General features: G+C 38.7%; 14 protein-coding genes and 1 non-coding gene across 15 annotated transcripts; 3 read left to right on the top strand and 12 right to left on the bottom strand.

The window, feature by feature from the left end:
• Window positions 1-8: 8 nt before the first annotated feature.
• On the bottom strand, window positions 9-2018 carry DPH6 (diphthine--ammonia ligase; the record flags this gene model as incomplete). Its single annotated transcript, XM_002497764.1, has 1 exon — window positions 9-2018. One exon carries the CDS (start codon window positions 2016-2018, stop codon window positions 9-11), a length of 2010 nt encoding a protein of 669 aa, XP_002497809.1.
• A 177-nt stretch (window positions 2019-2195) lies between these two features.
• Window positions 2196-2267, bottom strand: ZYRO0F13992r. The gene has a single exon. It is a non-coding gene; the product is annotated as a tRNA-Asp (tRNA).
• A 1051-nt stretch (window positions 2268-3318) lies between these two features.
• Window positions 3319-4737, bottom strand: PUT1 (proline dehydrogenase; the record flags this gene model as incomplete). Its single annotated transcript, XM_002497763.1, has 1 exon — window positions 3319-4737. The coding sequence occupies one exon, from the start codon at window positions 4735-4737 to the stop codon at window positions 3319-3321; it is 1419 nt and encodes a 472-aa protein (XP_002497808.1).
• A 287-nt stretch (window positions 4738-5024) lies between these two features.
• RRN5 (Rrn5p) lies at window positions 5025-6602 on the bottom strand (the record flags this gene model as incomplete). Its single annotated transcript, XM_002497762.1, has 1 exon — window positions 5025-6602. One exon carries the CDS (start codon window positions 6600-6602, stop codon window positions 5025-5027), a length of 1578 nt encoding a protein of 525 aa, XP_002497807.1.
• Window positions 6603-6837: 235 nt separating this feature from the next.
• SLS1 (Sls1p) lies at window positions 6838-8961 on the top strand (the record flags this gene model as incomplete). Its single annotated transcript, XM_002497761.1, has 1 exon — window positions 6838-8961. The coding sequence occupies one exon, from the start codon at window positions 6838-6840 to the stop codon at window positions 8959-8961; it is 2124 nt and encodes a 707-aa protein (XP_002497806.1).
• A 22-nt stretch (window positions 8962-8983) lies between these two features.
• CWC15 (U2-type spliceosomal complex subunit CWC15) lies at window positions 8984-9508 on the bottom strand (the record flags this gene model as incomplete). The annotated part of the gene is made up of 1 exon (XM_002497760.1): window positions 8984-9508. One exon carries the CDS (start codon window positions 9506-9508, stop codon window positions 8984-8986), a length of 525 nt encoding a protein of 174 aa, XP_002497805.1.
• A 137-nt stretch (window positions 9509-9645) lies between these two features.
• Window positions 9646-10512, top strand: NBP2 (adaptor protein NBP2; the record flags this gene model as incomplete). The annotated part of the gene is made up of 1 exon (XM_002497759.1): window positions 9646-10512. The coding sequence occupies one exon, from the start codon at window positions 9646-9648 to the stop codon at window positions 10510-10512; it is 867 nt and encodes a 288-aa protein (XP_002497804.1).
• A 117-nt stretch (window positions 10513-10629) lies between these two features.
• ACL4 (Acl4p) lies at window positions 10630-11772 on the bottom strand (the record flags this gene model as incomplete). The annotated part of the gene is made up of 1 exon (XM_002497758.1): window positions 10630-11772. One exon carries the CDS (start codon window positions 11770-11772, stop codon window positions 10630-10632), a length of 1143 nt encoding a protein of 380 aa, XP_002497803.1.
• Window positions 11773-11988: 216 nt separating this feature from the next.
• On the bottom strand, window positions 11989-14499 carry SSY1 (Ssy1p; the record flags this gene model as incomplete). Its single annotated transcript, XM_002497757.1, has 1 exon — window positions 11989-14499. One exon carries the CDS (start codon window positions 14497-14499, stop codon window positions 11989-11991), a length of 2511 nt encoding a protein of 836 aa, XP_002497802.1.
• A 254-nt stretch (window positions 14500-14753) lies between these two features.
• On the bottom strand, window positions 14754-17738 carry NHA1 (Nha1p; the record flags this gene model as incomplete). Its single annotated transcript, XM_002497756.1, has 1 exon — window positions 14754-17738. The coding sequence occupies one exon, from the start codon at window positions 17736-17738 to the stop codon at window positions 14754-14756; it is 2985 nt and encodes a 994-aa protein (XP_002497801.1).
• A 301-nt stretch (window positions 17739-18039) lies between these two features.
• Window positions 18040-21978, bottom strand: SAC3 (Sac3p; the record flags this gene model as incomplete). The annotated part of the gene is made up of 1 exon (XM_002497755.1): window positions 18040-21978. The coding sequence occupies one exon, from the start codon at window positions 21976-21978 to the stop codon at window positions 18040-18042; it is 3939 nt and encodes a 1312-aa protein (XP_002497800.1).
• Window positions 21979-22254: 276 nt separating this feature from the next.
• RKM5 (S-adenosylmethionine-dependent methyltransferase) lies at window positions 22255-23211 on the bottom strand (the record flags this gene model as incomplete). The annotated part of the gene is made up of 1 exon (XM_002497754.1): window positions 22255-23211. The coding sequence occupies one exon, from the start codon at window positions 23209-23211 to the stop codon at window positions 22255-22257; it is 957 nt and encodes a 318-aa protein (XP_002497799.1).
• A 118-nt stretch (window positions 23212-23329) lies between these two features.
• On the bottom strand, window positions 23330-24424 carry HOM2 (aspartate-semialdehyde dehydrogenase; the record flags this gene model as incomplete). The annotated part of the gene is made up of 1 exon (XM_002497753.1): window positions 23330-24424. The coding sequence occupies one exon, from the start codon at window positions 24422-24424 to the stop codon at window positions 23330-23332; it is 1095 nt and encodes a 364-aa protein (XP_002497798.1).
• Window positions 24425-24680: 256 nt separating this feature from the next.
• On the bottom strand, window positions 24681-25034 carry RPA14 (DNA-directed RNA polymerase I subunit RPA14; the record flags this gene model as incomplete). The annotated part of the gene is made up of 1 exon (XM_002497752.1): window positions 24681-25034. The coding sequence occupies one exon, from the start codon at window positions 25032-25034 to the stop codon at window positions 24681-24683; it is 354 nt and encodes a 117-aa protein (XP_002497797.1).
• Window positions 25035-25732: 698 nt separating this feature from the next.
• CPR1 (peptidylprolyl isomerase CPR1) lies at window positions 25733-26221 on the top strand (the record flags this gene model as incomplete). The annotated part of the gene is made up of 1 exon (XM_002497751.1): window positions 25733-26221. The coding sequence occupies one exon, from the start codon at window positions 25733-25735 to the stop codon at window positions 26219-26221; it is 489 nt and encodes a 162-aa protein (XP_002497796.1).
• Between the last annotated feature and the right edge of the window lie 447 nt (window positions 26222-26668).

The following is a 26668-nucleotide window of genomic DNA, read 5'->3' as shown; positions in this document are numbered from 1 at the left end:
AATACAGATTATTCATTCCAGACAATTGCTTGATATGCATAACGATGGCATTGGCCATTATAATCGAAAACCCTGTATACTGGGAAATATTCAATATTAGTACCTCCATGGTCACGTGACATATCAGTTGGATGACAGTACAGCGTCACTTTAGAGGATCTGGGCAATGCGTCCAATGCTTGAAGGAGTTGGTCCAGATTTTTTGCGAATCCAGTGATGAACTGCCTTTGATCTTTGGAATTCTTTACGGTTATTTCCTTGGAATCACTTAGTGACAACTTTTTCAGCTCCTGGGTACATTCATCTTGATCCTCGTCCTCCACAACTAACTCTTGACATGCAGCTCCACTCCATTCACACAGCGCTCCTTTAGGTAATTGATTCACTTGAGCAATGATCAAAATTTCTTGCGGATCATCCGATTTGTTCATCCATAAATCTGATTCATAGGCCATTTCTGAACAATAAAGTGACCAAACCCTAGAAATTGTGGGAACTACGCTATTGTCATCCACCATACATGTCATAAAAAGCTGATTCGGAGTATTTATTGTGGTTTTCAATGTATCAAAATGCTTCAAAGAAAGAGGTGCTTGTAATTTTGCATCGTTCATGGCCAAGGTCATAGTAGCTGGTTCTAGTGCGATTTGTCCACTAATAAATGCAGTTTTATTGCAATCATCCTTGAGCCAAATGGCTTGAGAGTAAGGTCCGATGTTACTGGGAGCCCAATATGAGCGACCCTGAACGTGCAATCCATTTTTATTCCTTTCGTGATCCACTGAGACATCTAATAGTAGTGACATTTGAACCAACGAACCGTTACCTAACATCGAAGAAATACATGCCCGTGCTGGTGGTAATGGTCCGTTCTTTATAACGTCAAAATAACTGGAATAAATTTGGTTGACTTGAGGGAAAAGGGACATATCATCCAAGATTAGTGTACAATGAAGCACTTGTGAAGGTTTAGTTCTGTTTTTTTTCAAAATATCATCTAGTTGTTTGAAAATGTCTTGCATTTGCTCCTCTAACGTTGTAGCATTCGAATAGAGGTTCGAAACGGTCAGCAAATTCCCCACTCTACTCACAGAGATATCGTAGGAGATTTCATTTTTAAAATTTGCTTCAATGGAATCTGATCCGCCGATGGGTATCTCCCCCATATGATCGTATAGCTCTTGCCATTGGTCATTCAATAATGTCGGTTGTGGTAAAGCATCTAAATGTGCTTGTAAATCTGCATTTGACAATTGTCTCTCTTCAAATTCCACATTTAATCTAGTATTATAAACACCATCGTTCTCATCTGAGGGTGAATCTTGCTTTGACAAAAGTTTTAAGCGACCCTTGGAGAAGAAGGGCGCATCTAATACCATAGTTTCGAATTCACCACCTTCACCACAAATATGAACATCGTACATATTGTGTAATTTCATCAGAGTTGGAAAAACCTCCGGTAAAGTTTTGCCAAGACTCGACTGGTCTAGTCCTACGGCGGCTACTTTAATTAGTCTTGCTTCAAAGTCACCTGGTGTATCCGTTTGAGAAGCCTGACACATTTCTTGCATAAGTTCTAACTGATCCCTCTGCCACAAGTAACTCAATACAACTAACCCTAATCTTGCACAGACATCTTCAACTCTAGTTCTTTGATATGATGAAAGGATGGCACCTACACTTACTGCTTCAACATCAGGTTTTTCTCTAACCACTTGGGACAACAATTCGTATAGATCTTCAATCTCATCACTAACAGTCGGAGTATAGTTTAATTCTACATTTTTAGATCCAAAAGGATGAATCTCCTTACGATACAGAGGTAATCCTGTGCATGTTGCATAGTATGGAACGATATCATGACCAACAGTTTGGAACATAAAACTATCCAATTCTTGTTGAGATTTATCAATAGGATGAAGATTTGCCAGTGCGACTAATTCATGGCCCTGTTTTAAACAATGAATAATATTAAAACAGGAATCTTTGCCTCCAGATATAAGTGCAACAAATTTCATCTCGATAGTGCTTTAGAATTCCCGGTCAATTGAATCCTAATCGATTTTCAGAAACACATATTATTTCTCATAAAATACTAAATTTAACTAAAGATTAAATTTTAAAACTTATTCTATATCTGAAAGTCTGATAAGTGAAGATGAGATGAGATGGAAAAAAATTAGGTTTAAAAAGAACTCCGCGACGGGGAATTGAACCCCGATCTGGCACGCGACAAGCGCCCATTCTAACCATTAAACTATCACGGATGTAATGTTCTTGAACAGATTTCAGTTAATTTAATTTATGTAGACTACTTTATATCACTCATTTACTTGAGAACACTTACAAGGAAATGGATATGATAAGGACTTGTTAGATCTTTTAGTTATGTTAGTTCCTAGAGTGTTCCATCGCTTCTTGGCTAGAATTATTCTGTGCGTTAGACCATGTTTTTAGATCGCATGGCACGCTAAGGCCATGGCTCACATCTGTTATATAGCCAGCTGGGAGATACAAAAGTTGGACGGGGGAACTGTAGGTAAGATTCTGGTAAATAATTGATTGATGATCACAAGTTGGTTTAACAAAAGGTTCAACTACTGAAGAAATAATATCACGTGTTCTAAAGTACACATGCTTCTTGTCGCTCAAACTATATAATCGCTACTCTAACAACGTTCAACAACCGTCTTAAACAAATATTAACTTCTGTTTGCATTAGTATTTAGATGATCAGCCACTATCTTATAATTGAGTATGACTGGGTCACTATGGCACTATAATGAGCTCGCGTTAATAACGTGAAAAATGATTTGATTAAGATGAAAGCTACTATTACTTTAGATATCAAGTTTGCTGAAGTGCTAGACATATACAATCTCTAACACAATTTAATCTTATCGAGTAACCTCTTAGTCCAGTTCTTGTTTGCCATTACGGCGCCCTTCTACTTATTTTGCGCCTTTACATATTGTTGCTCGAAAGCGGTTTCAAGCCTATTCATCAGATGAGTCCTATCTGATAAGCCCTCGAGTCCTCTTGGGAGCAATCCTTTATCTTAAGTTATTACATATGATCTTATATTTTGGCGATGGCATGACAAAGTCGCGTGAAGTTCACTTGTAATGTTCAACTATACATCGATAGTCCCGAAGGATGTTCGGGAAATGGATTGGCCCAAAATCCCGTTAAGCATAAGAGTTTTCTAAGCACGGCTATATCCTCATATAGCGTTACTCGAATTTATCCGTTTATAATACTTCATTAAAATTCCCTAATAATATATAATTACCGATTAAAGATAGGAAAAACATAAATTCATGCTCTGAATAAAGACTTGGCAATGGACTTCACTAATGGCCAACCATTGTCAGCTCTAACAGCATCACCGTTTTCTTGCAATCTTCTCAATAGGTAATCCTTGGTTTCTAATGGTGGTCCCCAAGGAACGTACTTGATAATATTCTTTGCACCATGGTTCTCTATCAAATCATAGGTAACGTTATCAGCCATACCCAGCAATTGACCTAGCACGACATTACATTTACCGTAGGTGTTTTCCTTACCTTTCAATTCTTCAGTGGCCAACATTTGAGAGTAGTAGTTATGAGATGCAACCACCAAATGACCGTAGGTTGAATTCTTACCGTTAGAGGATAGATCTTGGATTACTTTAGTCATAACAGTGTTGTAGTTAATATCAGAAGCTTCCTTTGATGGTTGAATGACCACATTACGATCAGGTTCAGAGTGAATGTAAGCACCACGAACCAATTTAAGACCTAACTTGTAACCTTCACGTTCAGCTCTTTGACGTTCAATTTCCAATTCTTCGGCAGAATCGGTTAAATACAATTGCCAGGTACCAATACAAGAGACAATAGGACTAGATGCAGGGTTAAATTTTTCGAAAAGGATTCTTTGCAATTCATAAACACCACTGTTTTGTAAATCGTATTTTTCAGCATCGATGGTAGAAACAAAGAATGGAGCCTTTCTGGTAGGGTATTTCTTCAACAACTCTTGATTCAAGTCGTAAACGGTTTGAGTAATGGCAGCACAGTTGTTAACCAATTGGTCACGCTGTTCTTTCCATGCAGGATTCTTGAAATTCAAAAGGACTTGACTTGGGTTAGCCACTAACGCAGAAGGCTTCAAGGCAATGTAACCGGGAGCTACATCGTTAACATCGACAGCAGTTTCAAGTTGATTCAGAAGGTTTGGTTTCAAAACTTCGTGCACAGATCTAATAGTTTCCTTAACGATGTGGTTGATATCGATGTTCTTCACACCTTCGGAATCCTCAATAGTTAGGGACAACATCATGTTACTGATACCACGTTTCTGCAGACGTTCACCACATTGTCTAACTTCTTCGACGTTATCACCACCGCAGTACAGCCTGGAAACAAATATTTTGATAAGGAACATAGGCACATAAGGAAATAATCCGATAACCAAGTTCAACAAATGCTTACTTGTGGTGACACATCCAATAACACCTAAAGAGAAAAGTTCTGGTTTAGATAGGGTCTTCAAATAGGCTACCGAACTTGGAGCCTTTACATCAGCACTCATCTTAGTACTTGGGTTTACAGCGTCGAATGCCACAGCACTGTTTTTGTGAGTAGAAGTCTGAGATACAAATCTTGCACTTTGAAGAGTACCAGCTCTAAACATAGGTCTTAGAGACCCGTAAATGTTGTGTAGCTGACCTGTTCCTGATCTAAGAGACATCTTAGACGTAGTAATATGTTTAGTTAAAATTTCGGGGTGGTGGATAGAGAAAGAGGGAACTTGGAATCGTCAAGTACAATTATCAAACACCCGCTTTATATACATTTCAGTAAGCACAGTATGCATGGTCAAATTACGGCTACAGACTGATCGCTATCTCTTTTAAAATGTCAATATTGCCTCGAAGAGATTTCTATAGAGCTCATATTGTGCTGCTCATCTCTACGGAATCCCATAACCGATATTTTTCCTTCGGGAAGCCAATTCCGAAAATGCCAAGAAACCGTTCAGCTATTAGAATGCATAAAAAGGCTCAATAGGGTTGATGGAATCTTATCAACTGGACATGGCTCCCGAGCTTGATCTGGTGATTCAGGTTCAAGTTGTATGTGGGATGAATCATTTGCAGGGCTGTAGTATGTTAAAAGCATATGTTGGTGTAATTTAGATAATCTCAGGTCTCTTGCCTCGAGGGATTGGGCTTCCCAATCGCACAGATCTATCTCTAGTGGGTTGTCGATAGAATCGAACGGATCATCTTGCACAAAAGAGTTATCTATTCTTCTTCTTTTCCCGTGGTGGATCGTGTAAAGCTTCTTATGGATCATATTTGGTTCTGGCTCACTGTTCAATGGTGGTTCAGAATTCGTCAAATGGAAAGGCACAGAGTCTAACGTCCCCTGTTGTAGAAGTGATGGTAAGAGCGACATAGTTACCTGGTGATTTCTGAATAGTTTACCTTCCGGCTTGGGTTCAACTTCAAAATTTTCCAGTGTTCTTAGTATGGTTTCTGGAATAGTTGGAGTATGAAAGCCCTCTTGTTTAAGTGTATTGAGGGCTTTCAAGACACTTGATTGTGTCACTACATGTGGTAATTGTTCATCACTAGCGTGTAATACTAAATCTTCATCTTTGACCGGTCCCTCGTCAGGGAAAATAGATCTTTTGGAAACACTCAATTTCTCCATATCTTGGAGGACTGTAAACCATAATAGCCTCTTTGTGTATACCTTTGCGCATTTGGTTAAAAATTCAAATGCTTCTTTTGAACAGGGCAAAGGTTCTGATCCTAGTGGTTTCAATTCTTCAATGCCAGTTTTACAGTAGATGGCCTGCCACCTTTTATTCCAATTGTCAATAGAAATCAAATCTTCGTCTTCATCCTCATCCTCATCTTCATCTTCATTATTGGTATCATCGCTATTATCCTTATTATGAGCAATTGGTTTCTCGTATTCAATTCTCACTTGACGACTCATAAACTCTTCCCATTCCATGTAAAATTCATCCATTTCATATGCAATGGGGAAATCTTCGTTGGGTACCAAACTACCGAGCAGATTGCGTCTTTGCAATTCCATTAAGTTGGTTTTTAACACTTTATAATACAACAAAATTTCAAATTTAGATTTAGACGGTAGTCTTGCATGCCATTCATCAAGTCTGTGGATGGAATATCTTGATAGACAGTGAAAAAAGGTCGATTTCTCACGACTAGACCAATAAGTACCTAGTATAAAATTCTGTGATTCCTTAGAAGTCAATTCATTTTCATCTGCACTCTCTTCAGCGGTGACATACCTGCTGTCACTTTCACTACTACTATCTTGGCTATCATTATTGTCGCCGCCGTCACTACCACTTTCAATACCACTCGCAGAGTTATATCCAGTGGAACTCAATTCGCTCTCGCCATCTTCTTCTCCCTCTTCTTCCTCCTCAGGATCCTCTAAGCATCTAACTTTACTGTCAGCATGAATACGTGACCCTTTTAATTCATGATCCACTCCAGGCTGGAGAAACTGCTTAACTTCATTATTGAAAACATCGTAATAATCCGCTACTATATCTCTTTTAGCACCCATCCCATGAAATATTAAAATTGAATGACAATTGATAGCTGACTGCCTCGAATTCTTCTTTTTTTTTTTAATAATAATATTATTATTATTATCCAAGAGTTCCTTTCAAGGTTTCGATCTGAAAAATTTTTGGAATCGATGAGCTTTAGAATAATCGACCATATAAAGTTCCATTAAACTGAAGTGTTTACATTTTAACTGTGATTCATTATATGAAGCTTTCAGACCAAGTTTGGTTATGCTAGTTTCCAGGTTTTACGGTTCTTTGACTCGTCATAGTTTCTGTAATAGCATCAAAAGAACATCAAGATTATACTACTCATCGAAAGATCAAGATAGTAACAATACCGGTTCCTCCACACTAGGAGAGCAGCTGGGTGAGGATCAAACATCACGTACAAGAGGTAAGAAACTGAAACCTTCCAAGACGAATTTCCTAGTTTTAGATCCATCGCAGACTGGTTTATTGAAGAGAAGACATACTCCAAGTTATTTTAGAAGTAATAATGGTAAAAAGCTATCGATTTTAGAGGGTGTTGAGTTGGGTGCAGACTCGAACACAGGAGCTCCTAGAAGATCAAGACATTCAACTAAGATTTTACAAGAGATTGAGGCGCAAAGAATGAAACTATTGGTATTCAAGAGCTCAGTGTCCAAAGAACAAGCGGTACGATCCATTAACTATCAAAAACCATCGACTAGCAATATGTCGAGACTTAGGTATGATCAGTTAAAGCACTTGTTGGATTCAGCCTACACTTTACCGCAATTGAGGGCTTATACAAAGAAATATTATGGTATTGCACATAGCAAGACTACAAAGGATACATTAATCAAAACAATTATGGATGATTATTGGAAATGCGAACCTAATGATTTTGTGGATGAATCAGAGGATCTCATCCTTGAACGTATTATTAATGTTGATATCAGAGACATGTATTTGCTTCTATTAACCAATAATGGTAAAATTTTGAACAATTTCTCACGTATTGGTGCTACCTTAGCAGTGGCATTAGATGAAAATATTATGATTGTAAGAGGTACATCGCCCATTATTAAATATGTGGAAGTTTCATTATCGAATATTTTGGCTAATGTCAACACCATGACAATGAATTTAAGACAATTTATTTCCAACCATTCCGCAAGGAATGAAATAATGAGCGATATGAAATTAAATGAATTGATTTCATTAATTCAAAGAGAAAGTGCAGTTTTCTTCGAACTAATGGGCTCAGAACCAGGTGATGATGTATATAGAATATCCGCATTCGGTCATAAGAGAGTTTCCAAGGCTCAGAACCTTTTACTTTGGGGGACTCAGTACCATCCACAATTGTCGGAAAAGGTCGAACAGCTTCATATTAACGGTCAGGATGTAAACTCATTTGCAAAATTCCCTTTCACAGATATTGAAAGCTTGGACTGGATTAATAGAAATAAAGACTGGTACAGATTACAGAAACCTATTAGTAAAAAGGATGTACCGCATATTGCAGTACCAAGTCATGAAAATATCATCCCTACTGACGAGAAACTTGATCAATGGTACGACTTTCTCATGGATCAAAAGAAAGAACCACAAATGATGGCACTCAAATTAGATGAACCACCCAAGAAAATGTTTAGCATGACTTTAGGACAATTGTTGACCACTAACGATGGCAACGACGCTTTGTTTGAAACCAAGATCCCACAAGTAATGACAAAACTGTTAGAATTGCCACTTTACGATTCATTGACTAGCAAAGATGAACTTTACACTATGGACCAACATGATTATTATGTGCAATTAAATTTTATACCCAATCTTTCCAATGTTCCGCATACAAATGAAAACGCACCACCTATAGAACTTTGGTTTGAATTAGACGAGTACGATGTTGCCATTATCAACTCTGTTCGCTGTATAACACAATTACAACAAAGAAGTCTCTTCGTACAAACCCCACAGCAACCTCGAGACATAAAGGTCAATGTTGATACTGTAGCTGAATTGACAGAAACATATGAAGACGGCTTAGAAAACTGGCTATCACGCCAACCCGGCATTAGGAAGTTTTTACAGGATTCAAGGCTCACTTTTCAAAGTAGGAAAAATTTGGTTATACCAGAATCCATGGATGTTAATCTACATCATGTCAATGGTGAAAAATCCAGTGTTCAATACGACTACGTTAATGCCGTTTACCACCGTATTTTACGTCTCAAATACATGGACAAGTATTTAGTTCAATTCTCTGATATCAAAGGCGGCAGCAGTGGTGCAAACCATACTCAAGTAGATTTCATCGGTGGTGAACTTTTGAGTCGCGATGATTTCAAGCAATTCGTCAAAGACGTCTCACAATTCGTGTAAATATTTTTTAATCAGTTTTATTTCATTTAATAAATCGACGAATAAATTCCTCATGGTACGCAGTTTTTGTCATATCGTTAACGTATTCTGGAGCTTTATCATCTTGTTTTCTTTTGGAAACTCTATTTCTCCCAAAAGTAGTTTTACGCCACCCACTAGTGGATTTAGGCGTTGGTATCTGTGTTAAATCCATCTCACTTTGTTGTCTCTGCTCATTTCGTATCCTTTCAACCATTCTCTCTTGTCTGATATTGTTCAGCTCCTGTAAAAGTGCCTCTTGATCGTCTTCATCCTCTTCCTCCTCATTATTGTCGTCTTCTTCTTCGTCGTCTTCATCTTCATCACTAGCAGCATCTTCTTCTGCCTGCTTCCCTTCCTGCACCTCAAGCTGCTCATTGTTCACTGGTTCTTGTTCATTCTTACTCTTACGATACTTTAGCTTCTTATGACCTGGTAATAATCTTGCGTGTTCAGTTGATGTTGGTACATAAGAAGCAGCCTTTGCACCACTTCTAGCTTCTAACTGGGGCCTATGAGACGTTGTCATTGTTTGTTTTGTTTCGATTTCAGTGATCTACATAATTAGAAGAGTCTTACGGCTAAACTATAAAACAAACGGACTATTTATTATCACTATAACTTTGATTTAAATCAAAAGTTTCAAGTGAAAAGGTTCAAATAAGGATGGTAAGGGCTACTAGAGATCATAATCATAATAGAATGGATCAGGATGGTATATTAGAAGATCGATCAAAACCAAATGAACATTCAGTGCCGCAAGATGAACAACGCCAACAACACCACCAACAACAGCGATTGTCACAGCTCTCAATGGGTGAACAGAGTATAGGATCTCAAGATTCCGGATATATATCTATTAAAGATTTTGCATACGAACCATCAGATCCTTTATACCATGGGTATACTGAAGATTTCGAGGGATTGGAGTTGGAGCCAGAGACCGATATATCAGATGTACCTTACAAGGAAGAAGCTGAACATGATGACGACCAACGGTATGAGAATAGAAGGCAAAGTATTGTTTTGCCAACGGATTACGTGATAAATCGATTGGCAGTGGCATTATATGATTTTGAGCCGGAGAACGATAATGAGTTAGAATTACAAGAAGGCGATGTTGTTTTTATTAGCTATAGACATGGGCAAGGTTGGCTAGTTGCTGAGAATCAGAATAGAACCAAAACTGGATTAGTACCTGAAGAATTTGTTACTTATGCCAATGAAGATGACGAAAATTGGGCTGAATATGAGGAAGGGTTCCAAGATACGGCGAGACCATTTTATTTGACGCATTTCATCATACAAGGTATGCAAGATCCATCATCAAATTCGAATACAAATTCAATTTCTAATCCAAATCAACAAGAATCAATTGGTAATGAAGAAGAACATCATGAGGACAGTAATGGTAACGGTAAAATTCAGCAAAATGATTCGAATCATGAGGATAATGACCAATGGGAAGATATCGATCACTTCCAAGGGGACTTCGCTGATAAACTTAAGATATCCTCGTCATCGAATAGTTGACCTGATGTAACGGGAAGTTTAAGATCTATTGAACAAAAATAGAAAAATGAGACTGTACTGTGTGCTATTATATATACTATGTTTTAGGGATTTAGAAAGAGGAACGAAATTTAAAAACTATTCTCCGTCTTCGAACTCAATATCTTGTTCCTCCTCGTTTCCATCATCATCTTCACCTTTCTTTATCTTAATCAATTCACTGTCATCTAGAGGTCCACCGATTTCTGACAATACTTGAATTGAACCCGCGTATAATTCTTGGGCTAATTCATCGTCAGGTTCAGCGTTCTGTGCTAATTTGGATGCAAAACTCAATGATAATTTAGCGTCTTGTATTATTTCTGTAATCGATTCGTTATTCAAATCTAGTGGTAGTTCTTGGAAATGTTCATTAAATTCGTAAATGTTATCAGCATTAACATTGGCATCCGGATGAGTCTGTTTAAACAATTCCAATTTACCCATTAAGTAAAATGTAAAGCCTTCCAAATAATAAGATTCTAGATTGTCTTCATCAACATCCTTTACAGCTCCTAAAATTTGCAGTGAGATTTCGTAAAGACCCATTTCGACGCACATCTTTGCCAATGATAAAAGTGGTTGTACTAACTGTGCGTATTGCTCATGAGACGAATTCTCATTATTTCTAATTGCTGCTTCAATGTCTTGCTTCTTTATCTCGAAAAATTTCCATGAATTGACAAAGGCCTCACAAGCTTCACTGTACCTCTGTTGCGATATACGTATTGATCCCAATGTAGCCCAAACTTCGGGTGATTTGCCCTCAGATATTTCCATTGCTCTACCAATTAATTCTTCGCATTCAGTTTCAGCATTTGGTTCCATGCATAGATCTGTCATCCAGATTTCAATGGTGGTTAGAAGACCATCCACAATTTTATCAACTTGTTCCTGTGTAATGTTATCCCCTGCCTTCTTGGAGATATTCTCCAGACCTTGGAAGATCAGTTTGATACCGTCTTCACCACCTGTTGCTTGACCCAACATAAAGAATTTCTCTGAACCTCCCTGCTCACCATTTAGATCAATTTCACATGCGTGATATAACAGTGGATAGGCCTTATCCAATTGACCATTTTCTAAATAAGCATCTGCAAATAATTGATACAGTATTACATTAGATGCATTTTCATTTTTTAACGATTTTTTAAAAGGTTTTAATATTTTAAGAGCTGCTTTAGAATCATGGATTTCGAGAGATCGCCTTGCTTGTTCAATAGCAGAATTTAAATCACTCATAATGAAGGTAGATAGTAGATGATGGAGGTCTATCAGCCGGTTTCTTAATCTGATATTAATTCATTAACAGTTGAAGCTTATCGCAGCTCATCGCAGCTCATCGCAGCTCATCGCTCCTACAAAAAAATTTCAACTCCGTTCAAAAGTACAAATATACAAAGTGTCACCCACTAGTATACTCAGTCACTATTGGACTTGGATTATTAGTGAGTAGTATTAGAATAACCAATTGAAAAGATATTTTAATCTTTCACGATAAGGCCCTGAATACTGTCTGTATTCATTCCATATTACTCTGTCCATTTCACGTCTACCAGTATCCATATCCAGCTGATCCAGCCGCTGAATCTTGGAAGTGCCAATCATTTTGTAACCAAGGTAGCAGACAACAAATAGTATGAGACCACCATATGCCGAAAAGAACGATTTCACGTTCCAGAAGTGATGAATGAAGTTGGTGAATCCCATAAATATTATGAATAGACAGCAACCAAAGAGCCCATAGAAGGCTAGATAGGGTTGAAAAGGTGAACGATACGGATAGGATTTTTCGTCTCTTGATATGATATCTCTTCTGGTCTTTAGTGCGTAATAAAACCTTAAAAATGAGACATTAAGTCCCATCCAGATGATGGAAGTACTAGCACTCGACATGTTGGAGAGAACGTTGAAATTTTCCACAGCACCACTATCAACCGCTAAATAACCAACAACACCAAACATACCCGAAAATATTACTGAAACGTAAGGCACTCCTCTCTTATTACATCTTTGGAAAATAGTAGGTGCTTTCCTCTGGACTGCCATAGAATAAAGAGTTCTGGAACTACTAAACAAAGAAGATATCTCTGCACCTGAAGTGAAAAAGATTAAAATCCCATTGAAAACAGCGGCAAATGTACATAGACCAAAGTTTTGCAATGCTAAGACCCAGGGGCTCGAATTGTGGTCCACGGGATCTTTTGTGCTATAAGGAATATTGGTATGACATTTATGGCTTAATTGCCATTGGCTTCCAACCCCCCTTTGAACAGCTTGATAACGTGCACTGTAAGAACCAGTAAAATAAGGCTGTAGCCTTGGGTCACCACAGTATATGTTGATGCTTACTGAAAAGATAGTGAAAACGTAAATGACAAGAACGATGCAAAATGTTCTCTTTGTGGCTGAGGGGATAGTCTTTCTTGGATTTATGGCTTCACCACTAGCGACAAACGCCATTTCGACCCCTGTATATGCGAATGTAGATATTAGCATGGTGGATGCTAATGCGAGAAATCTACCACCTGAACCTTCGATTCCCTTAGTACTTCCATCTCCGATATCGTTCAAATCAAAAGTGGGACGAAACAAACCGTAGGTGAGATTTGAAGAAGACTTAGATGAATCCCAAAATCTGAATCCAACTCGATCATACTTCGTACCTGTGCCGGAGTTAAGAATCACCATCGCTAGAATCATTATTATGGAGATAATAATTTTAATTAATCCAGTAATGTAAACTATTTCGCCCATGAGCCTAACATCTAACAAATTGACCAAAACCGCATAAAGCATGAAAAGCGTAGCAAATCCTGCAATGGCACCTTTATTCAAATTCAGACTATCGAAATATTTCAAATAGAAAGTACACGCCACTACTTGTGTAGGCATAGTTATCATGCACGAAAACCAATAGGTCCAACCCAAAGCGAACCCAAATGCATCCTCCACAAATCTAGAGGCTAATCCTGAAAATCCTGAAGATAATGGAATGAGAGTGGAAAGTTCAGTAAAGGAAAGCAAAGTAGCTAAGACTATGCTTCCCGAAAGACTAAATCCTAAAAGAGTTCCGAAGGGACCAGCAATGGAGAAAGCTTTACCTGAAGTAAGGAAGATACCCACACCAAGACATGCACCGATACCAATCATTTGAATGTGTCTAACCCTCAGCTTCCTTTGTATATGATGAGAATCACCGGTTCCAAAAAATAAATTCTCTAAATCAGCCATTAGATGACGACCATTCTTACCGCCACTATCTTCAGAAAAAGAAAGCTCAAATGTATTCTCTGGATCATGCTTACCCACGGGTACAGTACCTTCATCAATGGCAACATTTCTCACACTAGCGTCATCTATCACATAAGTTTTAGTCGAAGTTGATCTTGAGAGAGTTCCTGATGAAGAGTCTACATTATGTTTCTTGGTTGAGTTAAGCATTAATGAATCTGTAAATTTCTTTAATTTATTACATTTCTTATCTTTAACATTATCCCCCAGATCTTCACCTGCAGAGTAATTCTCATGTAATGAACCTTCATTTAATACTTGAACATCTCTACTGTCTTGCTGTCGAAGCAAACTTTCTACTTTATCTCTTAATTCATACTCTCTAGCCATTTTCCTGTTGTACTTGGCAAAGTCACTGCTATCAAATTCACTAAGGGATTGTACAGGGCTCGTACCAATGATGGTCGCCTTCTCTTTCTTCTTCTCTTGAGAATACTTATCCACTAAATAAAATCGTTGATCCTGTATTTTATCTTGATATCCTGCTAATCCATGTAAATCTTCATTATTGATTATGCGCTTCAATATTTCAGTATTGATACTATCGAATGAATTTGAGATTTTATCATTGTCATCTGGTATAATCGACTCCTCGTAACTGTCACCTTGAGATCCTATAACTTGAATATTGTTTCTCTCTGGAAACAGGCCAGATAATGGGCTCAAAGAACCCATAAATAAACATCAACAATAGTCAAAGAACTCACAACTAAAGAAAAGTTGGACACCTTTACATTGTATGAGTACTTTATACTGGTAGCTTGAAACTTCTTGTTAAGCTTTTAGTCAAGATAATATCCGAGGTAAGGGTAACTTGGCATAGTTATTATTATAGTTATAGTTCTAATAACACAATAATATAAGAAAAAAAAGATCAAGTACATATGGGAATGCAGATTATATGAGAACTGGTAGACGGTATAATCCAGTTATTTCAGGTGGAACTTTCTTCCTAGGGAGTCCTTAACTTTCTTTGTTGTACTGTTTTTGGCTCCCGATTGTGCTTGGGCCTCTAGTGGGGTCGGAGGTTCCTCCTCATCGTCTTGGTCTCTTGGTGCAGAGAAATGACCCAGAGCATTTAGACGTCTTTCTCTTTCTACTGCCGTTTCAGATTCATTTGATCTCACAGAAGTAGAGTCACCATCAACGTTATCACGCTCTTCGCCATCTTCTTCTGAATCGTCAGTGTAATTATCATCGTAGCTGTCCCTGTTATCTTCATCATTGCTATCTTCACCTTCATCTTCATAATCATCCGTATCACCTTGTTCATCGTTTTCCAACTCTTCAGGTCTTCTGTAAGAATCCTTGGGTGCTGGAGTCGGATTTCTGACCATTTTAAGGTTTTCTTCCCCACGAGTTGGTGACACATTTCCTTCGGGATTGTTTGGAGCAGATCTATTCTTTATACCAACAGCTGAAAGCGCTTTATTCATAACTTTACCACCAGCAGTTCCTGATTTTTCTTCAGGTTTTTTCTTATCATTACCACTTGTGTGCGTGTTAATTTTGTAACGTCTTAGCACTTCACCTTCTTTATCTTCAATAATAAGTTGGTTGTCAATCTTGTATGCATAATATTTGTTAGCACGACGATAAGAAGACGATCTACGCATTTTATCCTGTAATTTACCCTCGAATTTTGGTGAAAGTACTCTCTTTAGACTGCTTAAACTGCTGTGTCCAGATCTATTACTGTCAGAACGGATGATAGGTGACTCGCCATCATTTTCATGCTGAGCGTGATGATGTGGATGAAGTCCATGTTCCTCATCTTTTCTGGGCTTATTATATCTAGCTTCATCGATAACTTCACCTTCAGCGTTTTCAACAATGAGTTGATCATCCTCGGCATATGCAACATGGGCCTGTTCTTCTTCTTCTCTAATCTTTCTCATTCTCTCTGATTCTGCAGATCTTCTGGAACCTGTCTCCGATTCTCTTCTAGACAATTTTTCATCGATATCTTCAGTTGTTTGAGACCTAGGAGTGGAAATGGCACCTAAGTCTTCTTCCTCACCGCCACCTTCAATTAGATTAATTTCACCATGTTCTCTATCTCTAGCTAGTTCATCTAACCCACTGATTGCATGTACAGTTTCTTCTCGGTTCATGATGTCAATATCTGATTTAGTTGGTTCATTCGATGCAACTTGTTCTGTAGAATCTGATCCACCAGGTGTTTGGCCTTCTGCTTCTAGAGTATCCTTATTAGTCCCCCTATTAGCGGCAGTACTTAATGCAAAAGTTGCCGCCCTTGCTTCCTTTTCGCGTTGTAGCCTTTCCCGACCTAAATCGTTTAATTCCTCTTCATTAGTACCATTTCCTGATAATACATGTAACAATTCCTTTCTACGTTTATTTCTCCGATTCTTACGTCCTCTCTTCATACCCCCCGCTGGTGTGTAGGGGACGCCGCTAGTTTCTACTGCTGTTTGACCTGAGAATGAAGGAGCTTCTGTATCCACACGTTGTAAAGAGAATGATCTGCCACTTTTTTCTAGCGCAGGTAATCTTTGCATCCAAGACGATTTACCATTACCGTTCGTAGTATTAGTAGTAAAGGTCTTAGTCAACGTGATTGTGTTCAAATGACGACCTAAAGTAATAATTGCGACTGACGAACCGTGAACTATAATAGAAGTTAGAATGAAAAAACAGGTGATAGGCCATATTACCCAAATGATTTGCCAATGCTTACTACCCTTCTCCGGTAAAATTTCTAAAGGCGTCTCTTCATGAGGTTCGGCTTGAGTTTCTAATTGTGCTCTTGCAGTTAGAGAGGCAAAAACGGCACCAACACCAATGGGTCCAAAATGGCCAACAAATACAGCCTCACGCCAAGATTTAATATCCGGTATTAGAGGTTTCAGTAGAAGAACGGCGGGGATTCTTCTTAAAAAAATGACTATGATGGCCAAAATGATTAATCTCCAAATGTCTAGCCCTATCACCGGATCGTTAAAATGTTGCCAAGGAATAATAGCGCCAAAATAAACAAAATATGCATAGTTTAATAGGACGTCAATAACGGTTGATACGTTACTTTCTTTTGTCCTTTCAGAAAACCAACCATCCCACGCAAAAGCAGCCCCTGCTGAAAATGAGGTTAATAAATCATCAACGCCCAAAATGGAGCCAAATCCGGCACACATAAACGTCAAGACAACGTAGAACGCCAAAAAGGATTCACGATCAATAATTTTTTTCTCTTCTGCAAATCTAATGGCTCTTCTGCCGCAGTATCCAATAACACATCCTAGTAAACAACCAAACAAACATTCCCACAAGATGGTAATACAAATCCAATCCTTAACAATTTCACCACCTTGCCTGGGATGCATAATTAAATATAATGACAAATAGATGAAGGGAAATGCTAATCCATCATTACATCCCGATTCTGCTGAAAGTAAGTTTCTCAAATGACCAGGAACTCTCTCGGCAAATTTACCTGAAACCACAGATTGTGCCAGGATGGGGTCGGTTGCAGTTATACAAGCTGCCACCAAAAGACTATGTGAAAAATTCAATCCAGGTATCACTATCCAAACAAATAGTCCAATTATTAACCATCCAAATGTCATTACTGGCACTAAAAGCATAGTAACTGATAGCCAGTGTTTCCACATGTATTTACGCGGTAGTTCTACCGCCACGGCAAACACTTGTAAACATAAAACTATTCTTGTTATCTCTAATGTTATTGCATCTGTATCACCCCAGGATATGGGATTAAACCAATCTAAACAGTGAGGTCCTACAATAAGTCCAAATGCACCTGCAACCATGGATTCACCGATGTAAAGCCTTTCCTTGATAAATAGTGAGACCAGTGAAAAAATCGATGAGAAAACCCCGATGCAAGCATAAGCAACATGGGCTTTTGTCGGTTCCAGCTGACCCCAAACCATTATCTAATAACGTTTCCCTTATTGGCCTTGATGAAAGTACGGGGGTTTAGTGCTGGAATCTGTTTCCTTCCTTTCCCCTGCAATCTTATATGCATCGAATACTTATCTTCTTTCGAGATGTTAGTCGCAGTTGTCTAAATATTGGAACGGCTTGTCCAACCGAAAATGCATTCATTATTGAACCATTTCTTTTTGCGGAGAAATTCGGGACGGGTAACCCCATTGTAAATCTGAAGCAGCATTAATCTATTTAACCGCCTGAAAGCTTAATATTAACATTAATAATTATTAAATAATTTTTCTAAGAAGTTCGGTTGCCATTAACTTTAGTCTTAACTGACGCTATGAGACTTTTCAGTTCTTTCAAGCTCGAGGGAATTTCCTGTGAGAAGTTAGCAGGAGAATCTTCTGCAGGTGTTGAGGAAACTTGAGATATCAGGCTGGTGTCGCGGCCATTTGATGCAGTAGTAGAGTTCATCGGGGTCTGGAAAAGTGCTGGTTCCTGTATGGCTCGTTCGTGCTGTTCACGTTGTTTTTGTTGCTGTTGCTCTTGTTGTGGCGGTGGTGGTGTTTCATTAGAGTCCATTAGTGTTATAGGTAAATTCGTGCTATGAGAAGGTGTCGCTGGTGGTAAATTGAAGGAACTAAAGCGAGTACCATTTCCTAATTTTATCGCTAGGTGGGAGAACATGGCCGATGATGAGGACGAGGCAGTTCTTCTTGCCTGTGGGGTCTCATAACGGTTATCACGATTCTTGGATAGAAGTACCGGTAATTTACGTTTTTTCAATTTTGGTGATGCAGCAATGTGAGATTGTAAATGGGCGTAGGTGTTTCTCTCATCTTGTAATTTCTGTAGTTTTTGCTCTTCAGATTCATGTATACGTTTCATTCTTTCATCTATGGTCCTAGTCGTTAACAGTTGTGAATCCCCGTGTGTAGTACGTTTTTCTTTGAGATTCTTGTTATAACGACCTCTATCAGTAAGTTTCAATCTGTACTGGGCAGCTATACCAACTAGTCCATTTTCTAGGACTTCATGTGGATTATGCGAATTGATGTTGATCGTTCCGATGTGTTCTAATACACTGCTAAAGCTTTTAGCGATACGATTCAACTTTAAACACTTGGAAACAATCGGTTCATCTAGTGGAGTCTCAGCGGATTCCCAATAGACTACAAGTAAGTTGAAGCAGATGTTAGTATTCAAGGATATACCCGTAACGAGCTTTATCAATTCTTCTCCATCTTGTTGTAATTTCAATTCTAAATCAAAGATATTGGAATCTGTAACTCCCGTGTTGAAAACTAACAGTTGCAAATTGGTAAATTCAGAAGGGTCGTAATAACTGTCTATGCAACATACATTCATTGCTAATTTTTCATTTGAAAGTTGGTAAGATGTCTCTCTGCTCGAAAGTCCAAATTTATTAACCATCCAGTTTCCGCAAATGGAATTCCAATTCTTGCCATATATGAATAAATCGGCAGTAATGGGTTCCTCTGGAGTAAAGAAATTGTTGCTTATTTTATTGAAATAGATTTCTCTCAGCGGCAATGGTTCCCAAACGTTAGAGCGTTTGTCTGCATGTACATCAAACTTGTTCACTTCGTTATTGACTGGCGAGAACGTAATTCCTTTCTTGTGTGAAGAAGAGAACGAAAAAGATGTGTCCTCGCTACGAGGCGTACCTCCCAATTGTTTAGATTTTTTGTAAACTGGAACTCCCAGCTGTTTTCCCACCTTTTGAATCTCTTCTTTCTTTTTCTGTTCGAGTTCTTTTTTCTGTAATCGAGTTTTGAACTTGAGGGCCCATTTATTCATAGATTTTCGTACAAGCAATTTATCGTAATGATTTTCAGCTTTCGAGCCCAAAAATATCAGATATAATTTTTCATGGATATATGCGCGGTAAAGGACATCGGAAAGTTCAGCAATTCGTGCATCTCTCCCTTTATTTGCCTGAACCTGCTTCTCAATAGTAGATGTTATTTGTTTGTGAACAACATCTTTTATTATTTCTTCAGTAATTTGAGCTGCTGTTTGTTCTTTATTTTTTTCTTTTTCTTTTTTATTTTTTTTTTGGCTCTCTATTAATTGAGATTTTTCATTCTCGAAATTGCTGACCTCCGATGATTTGGTCTCTTGCTTAACTTCTGGAATATTAAATACCTGATTCACTTGTTTTGGCTGGGTTGAAGGCCATGTTGGTTGTTGTGCACCAAATAGAGGTTGCTGTGACTGAGCTCTTATTTGTTTAGTGCCAAATGAATCAACAGACGCAACAGATGTTTCCCCTTTGGGGGCAATGATGGGGAACTTGTTATTATTGGGAGTATTAGTTGATTCTACGATTTTCTGTTCAAATGAAGTTGTTGGTAAACTTGGTAAACTTGGTCCTCGTGATGGTTCGTTGTCCTTTCTCAGCGTATCACGCTGAATCCTCACCTTTTCGTCTTCGATTTCCGGCGGTTCTAATTCTCCTCCTTCCTCGCCTTCCTGATCAACTTCTTGATCTATTTCATCAGGTTCGGTGGCTTCCTCAATAGAAGGCACTTTTATATGCTCTTCTGGAATTGTATCGATATTGGGTTTTCCGGAGTTGATAATAAAACTAAAAGTGGAACCTTGTAACATATTGTCGACATATTTCAAGTATGCTTGCTTCATAGGTTGCTTTTCAGATATTCTGTGAGAATTATGGACCAAAGTTTTCAATTCAATTCCATCTGGTGTTACTTCTATCGAGTAATATTTGCAAAATTCCATCAATTCCTCTTCACTATTAAATGCTAAATTATCCATAAAATATTCTGTTGGAATTGGTTTATGTTTCTTATTGACCGAATACGAAAGTGCTTTGAACGCATAGAACCTGACTTCATTCACGTAGAGCTCTAAAAATGAGCACATTAAAAATGGTACCCGTCCTGTCTTTATTAGCTGGAAGAATCTTTGGTAAAAATTTAAACAGTTCTCAGTTTTAAGAACACCTCTTTCCACATAATTTGAATTGGAAACTATTCTCCTAAAGCATACCGCTTGTTGTACAAGATCATTTTGGAAAATCTCGGGCGGTAGCTTTTCCAAATTCTTGTCGTATTCCGGGTCTCTAATCTTACTTAGCAACGCATAAGCTCTGAATTCTGCTTCATTGGGGCAACTTCCACCACTTGATCTGACTTCGTCATAAATTTCTGATAAGGTAATTAGAGATTTGTGTAACTGTTCCAACTCTTGTTGTAAAGAGTACTCCATATTGCTTTTAGCCATGACATGGACAATTAACAAATGAATTCTAACAATTCGCTCGTTACAGTCGATAGCTTCTGGTCCACAATAGTTTTGATAAGTGAAGTCTTGTCGTATGGATCTCATTCTGTCCCAAATAAATCCTTCACTATCTGGCAGTGTTGTTAGTAGATTTTCTATGATATAATCCAGGGATTTTACCAGAATATGAGGTGGTCTAACATCAGAAGGTAACGGTGGAGCTGCTGCTGCCGCTGGACGTGCAAAAACCTTGAGCGCCTTAAATCTGGCGGCTTTTTTATCTTCAGGGTTATTTTTTTCATACGAATACACTGTAAATTCCACATTTCTACGTGCTCTCTCAAAGATTGGACACATATCTTGACAAGTCCCCTGGAAGTCAATAGCTTCAGTAAGATCTTTTGCTGAGTCTGCCTTATCTACCAAGTGTTTATTTTCCATCATTTTTCTCTCAACATCTCTCATTTTTTTCAAAGTCTCATACATTTCAGAGAAATCTTCAATGGAAGATTCCAATTGTAACATTTTTTGCTGATTAGCGGCATCCCAGGGATCTTGAACAAACTTTTTGGGTTTTAGGTGAGGTTGTTGATTTATTAAAAACCTCGGTACTTGGCGTGGTCTATGGGATACTTTACGGAACCCTGCCTCTTGAGGATTTCTTAAAAGTGAACCGATCTTAGAGTTATCGACAGCATTTATGCGGCCTAGCATGGGTTTACGATTACCATCCTCCCGATTAGCCTGTCTACCCTTATCCGAATGCTTTGGTCTGTTAGTTGGCAAAAACTTCTTCGTGGGTTTCTGGGAATTTCTGAATCCACCACTACTCTTCTTGTCACCTATCTTGAAGACACCATTGTTCTTATTATGACTGTTATTACCACCAGAATGATGAGAAGGCTTCTGACCGTTTAGGAATTGGAACCCTGAAGCAGGAGTCGAGGCACCAAATGGAATACTCATGAAAAATTGGAAGCCAGACTCCTTGCCCTAATAGCTTTTGATTTTTATTTTCTTTATCTTCGTGAAGTTCATTGTACATACTTTCGAGTTCGACTAAGGAAGGACGCTCTTCTGGAAAACCTATGGCTGAAGCGTCACTAGCAGATGGAACATGAAAACATCAAAATTTCAAAAAATTCAAATGATTATTATTTGATTGTGAATATTTAGTCGTTTGTAGTCAATAAGATTATTAGTAATTAAATATGCAATTGGTATTTTTATTTTCTAATTGTATCAGATATAGTACAAGCTCACTCTTGTCTTCTCTAAAAATGGATCTTCCACCGAACAGATTGGCAGATTGTATTCCAAGATTGCTCTCTCTAAGAAAGCTTCAACAACGTCTTGGGCCCTTAGGTGTATTCCAACGATGCAATGCGTTATAAGACCTTCATTTAAATAGTAATTTCTCAGGTGGTTTAAAGTCTTGAGAAATGGATCTATAAGAAAATCGTTGTAAATCACATCCATGGCAACAATGTGAACGGTTGAACACTCCTCGCTAATTCTCGTCAAATGTGTCTGAGCGGTGGGACCATTAAATTTCTCCCAATCTAACTCCATTATCTCTAGGCGAGTATTCCTGCGCTGTTGGTCCTCATTCGAGGGTGGTTCTATCTGTAAAAATTCAGAAATGCAACGTCTCCTATTAAATTGTAGTAAATTCTCTTCGATGTTATATTTCAATTTGCTGAGGATTCCCTTCTGATCCGTGCAAACGTAATGATCGACTTGATCCCCCAGTACAATGGGCAGTATTCCGGATATTCCACTACCTAGTTCTACAACTGCCGTAGATTTCGAACCTGAGAAAATTGCAGGAATGCTTGTATCAGTATCTTCCTCTCTAAGCGGCAAGGCATTGCCGTCATAGAGTAACCATCGGGCAAATGTCGGAGTAGTAGACCAAAGGACGTAGCCAGTGGTGGAATTAGCGTTACTCGAAGAGTTCAATCCTGCTATAGATTGTCTTATGGTAAAATTATAAGGTTGTAATCCTTTTGACGCCTTGCGTTTACCCTTAACCTTTGTGGTTATTGGAGGCTCGATGTCTACTTGAACGATTTCATCTCTTTGATGTATACCTAAATCTTGACTCAGCCCATCTGCTAATGATTCTAATAATGTGTACCGATCAAAGATGTGTTCATGGATATTATCAACGTCGAACGGCTTCAAGTGGAATACCATGCCTTATATTGTCATTTGTGACATAAACTTTTCGTTGCCTTATTAGTACTTAACGTATGAAAGTTTATTATAAAAAAAGGCATTTCCTATATTCAAGTAAACAAAGTCTTGAAAAAGATTAGATCAAGTTTCTTGCCAGTAGAATTTCGGCAATCAAGATACCGGAACCTGCAGCACCGATAACGGTGTTGTGAGACAAGACCACCATCTTAAAATCAAGAAGAGGATCTTCTCTAATTCTACCAACAGACACACCGTAACCAGCGTCTCTGTTTCTATCTAATCTTGGTTGAGGTCTATCAGGTTGGTCCAAGACGTGGATAGTTTGCTTTGGAGCGGAGTGGCAACCCAATTTAAAGGCATCACAAACGTATTCACTCAAACATTTCTTGACGGCATCCACAGATGGAGCTGGTCTGTTTTTGAATTTTAGCGAGATACATTCAGTGTGACCATCGGAAACAGGCACTCTGTTACATTGAGCAGAAACTTTAATTTCTTCAGGTGACAACAATTCCACGTGAGACTTGTCAGAAGCCAAATGACCCAAAATCTTTTTGGTTTCCCATTCCATTTTATCTTCTTCACCGCTGATGTATGGAACGATGTTATCTAGAATATCAATACCTGGAACACCTGGAGAGAAACCAGCACCAGAGATTGCTTGTAGAGTAGAGGTGGTCAATGCTTCAATTGGACCAAATTGTTCCACTAATGGTTTCAATGGAGCCACAAGACCTGCAGTGGAACAGTTAGAGATACAGATAATGAAACCTGGTCTTTGCTTACCTTCAGCCTTGGCGGATTCAACCTTATGAGAAACAACTTCTAAATGTTCTGGGTTGACAATTGGGACCACCAATGGAACACCAGGTTCTCTTCTGTAATTTTTAGCATTGGAAATAACGGCCAGACCAGCTTCCATAAACTCTTTTTCAATCTCACCAGCAAAGTCAGAATCTAAACCTGAGAAAACAATGTCACAGTCTTTGAATTCGCTTGCCTTACATTCAGTAACAGCTAAATTCTTTGCAGATTCAGGTAGAAGATCAGTCTGCTTCCAGTTGACAGCGTCAACGTATTTCTTACCAGCAGATCTTTCACTTGCACCAAGGACCTTTAATTCAAAGTCTGGGTGATCTGCCAACAATAAAATGAATCTCTGACCAACAGAACCAGTAGCACCTAAGACACCAGCGATTTTCTTAACCATTTTGGATGATATACTACACTTAACAATGAATAGCTTCGACGGATAGCTTTCAATAAGAGCTAGAGTTGATTATAGCGTGTGTATGTCTACTATAAATTCTATTCTTCCTTTGTACGTATGAATCATCCACAGCTTCGGAGAACAAGAAAAAAAATCATATCGGACAGTGTGCGGGTAACCCATCTTCTTTTTACATGTACTATACAAATCGGTTCTATTCTATAAAATTGACTTAAAAGCGCAATGAGCCCATTCTCTAATCCTCAAATGTTGTTTTGGTGCCACCTGCAGCACTCTTGGTTTCTGTAGCTTTACTTTCTGCATTGGAGTCACCGCCTTCCTCCAATGCGGAAGGTGGTAAACCTTGAAAGTCTCTCTGAACTCTTTTCAGCTGTGATAATGCACTTGACAGACTGATATCAGACGATGCGGCATCTGTACCCAATGCTTGATCGCCCCCCAGCGTTTCCTTTTCACTTATAAATCTCTCTAGAAATTGTAGCATCTCATCCCTAGAGACATGCTGTGGCGTACCATTGGTATGCGCCACTATAGGGGAGTTTAGTGGATTACTAGCGGCAAATCCTGGTCTTCTGGTACCTCTCAACATAGACGTGACGTGGCTTTCTGTGAAATCGAACTCGTATTTCCTATTATTATTGTAATGATATTACTATGAGATGAGATGTGATGTGATGTGATGAGCACTGAAATTTTTCAAATTGGGTGTCCGACTGTACAGGGACCCATCGGACAAACGCTGACGCCGTCACTAAGTAAGTGGAAATGCTATAATATATTCCCAGAGATCGTCCAGAGAATTATCGCAAGTTGTGGATGGGTCAATTGAGGGAAACTAACCTCCGTCAACCCATAACGCTACCCCTTCACATATAGAAACATTAAACGATGTTGACCCTTGCGACGTTTTGAAAGTCAATCCGGGAAGAACACTGTAGCCCTAAGAACAGGCTACAGGAGTGAAAGGGGACAAGAACAAGTACAAGAACAAACCTTGATTTCACTTAGTCACTTAGTTACTCTGTGACATAGCCCGCAATTCCAGCCGGTACTCATCGTAGAAATACTGGTAATGGAATAAAGTAGAAACTTGTTAACAATGATGGAATTTATGGGCCCGTGTCCAATTCATTCTCCCATTCTCTTCTTCGGCGTGTCCCCTTAGACGAGGCGCTCAAAACCCACCACCGGGCATATATAAAGGAAAGGTATGTCAATTACTTCACACTACCTTCTTTTCAAATCTCTTTTCTGACAAGAACTACAAGTATAATTAATTGATCAATTATGTCCCAAGTTTACTTCGACGTTGAAGCTGACGGCCAACCATTGGGCCGTATCGTTTTCAAATTGTATAACGATGTTGTCCCAAAGACTTCTGAAAACTTCAGAGCTCTTTGTACTGGTGAAAAGGGTTTCGGTTACGCCGGCTCTGGATTCCACAGAGTGATTCCAGAATTCATGCTACAAGGTGGTGATTTCACCGCTGGTAACGGTACCGGTGGTAAGTCCATCTACGGTGGTAAGTTCCCAGATGAGAACTTTGCTAAGAAGCACACCAAGCCAGGTCTATTGTCCATGGCCAACGCTGGTCCAAACACCAACGGTTCTCAATTTTTCATCACCACCGTTCCATGCCCATGGTTGGACGGCAGACACGTCGTCTTCGGTGAGGTTGTTCAAGGTTTGGATGTTGTCAAGAGAGTTGAAGGTTTGGGTTCTCCATCCGGTGCTACCAGAGCTAGAATCGTCGTCGCCAAATCTGGTGAATTGTAGATTCTTCTCTTTTTAACCGTATACTACTTTTTATTAGCTTTATAGTCCTTATAATGAAGGTCACCTGATTAGATTCGTTTGAAGTGATATATTTGGACACGTGCTTTTTGGTGGGCTAAAATTTTGCGTATACAAATGGCACTGTAACGATAACAACAGGTAACTGAACGGTTTCCTATCCCTCTAGCTCGGTAGATAGCTGCAGCCGCTAAAATCCATTAGTTCCGATTCTCTTCTTTCTCATTTCCCACTAGATAGTTTTCCATTTTCGAGGTCTGTGTTACCCGGTGCAAAGATTTTTTCTTTTCTTTTCTTTTTTTTTTTTTTTTTTTTATTTTTTCACGGTTAAGCACACCTTTTGTTGATCAGCCTAAACAAGCGGACATTGCTTAAGAACAGCCTTAAGACACAGGTTGTAAGCATTAGAGGACAGGTCTTCCTTATTAA

The sequence above is a fragment of the Zygosaccharomyces rouxii genome (genome assembly GCF_000026365.1).
Source record: "Zygosaccharomyces rouxii strain CBS732 chromosome F complete sequence".
NCBI lineage: Eukaryota > Fungi > Ascomycota > Saccharomycetes > Saccharomycetales > Saccharomycetaceae > Zygosaccharomyces > Zygosaccharomyces rouxii.
This window is presented reverse-complemented; position numbering and strand designations above follow the sequence as displayed.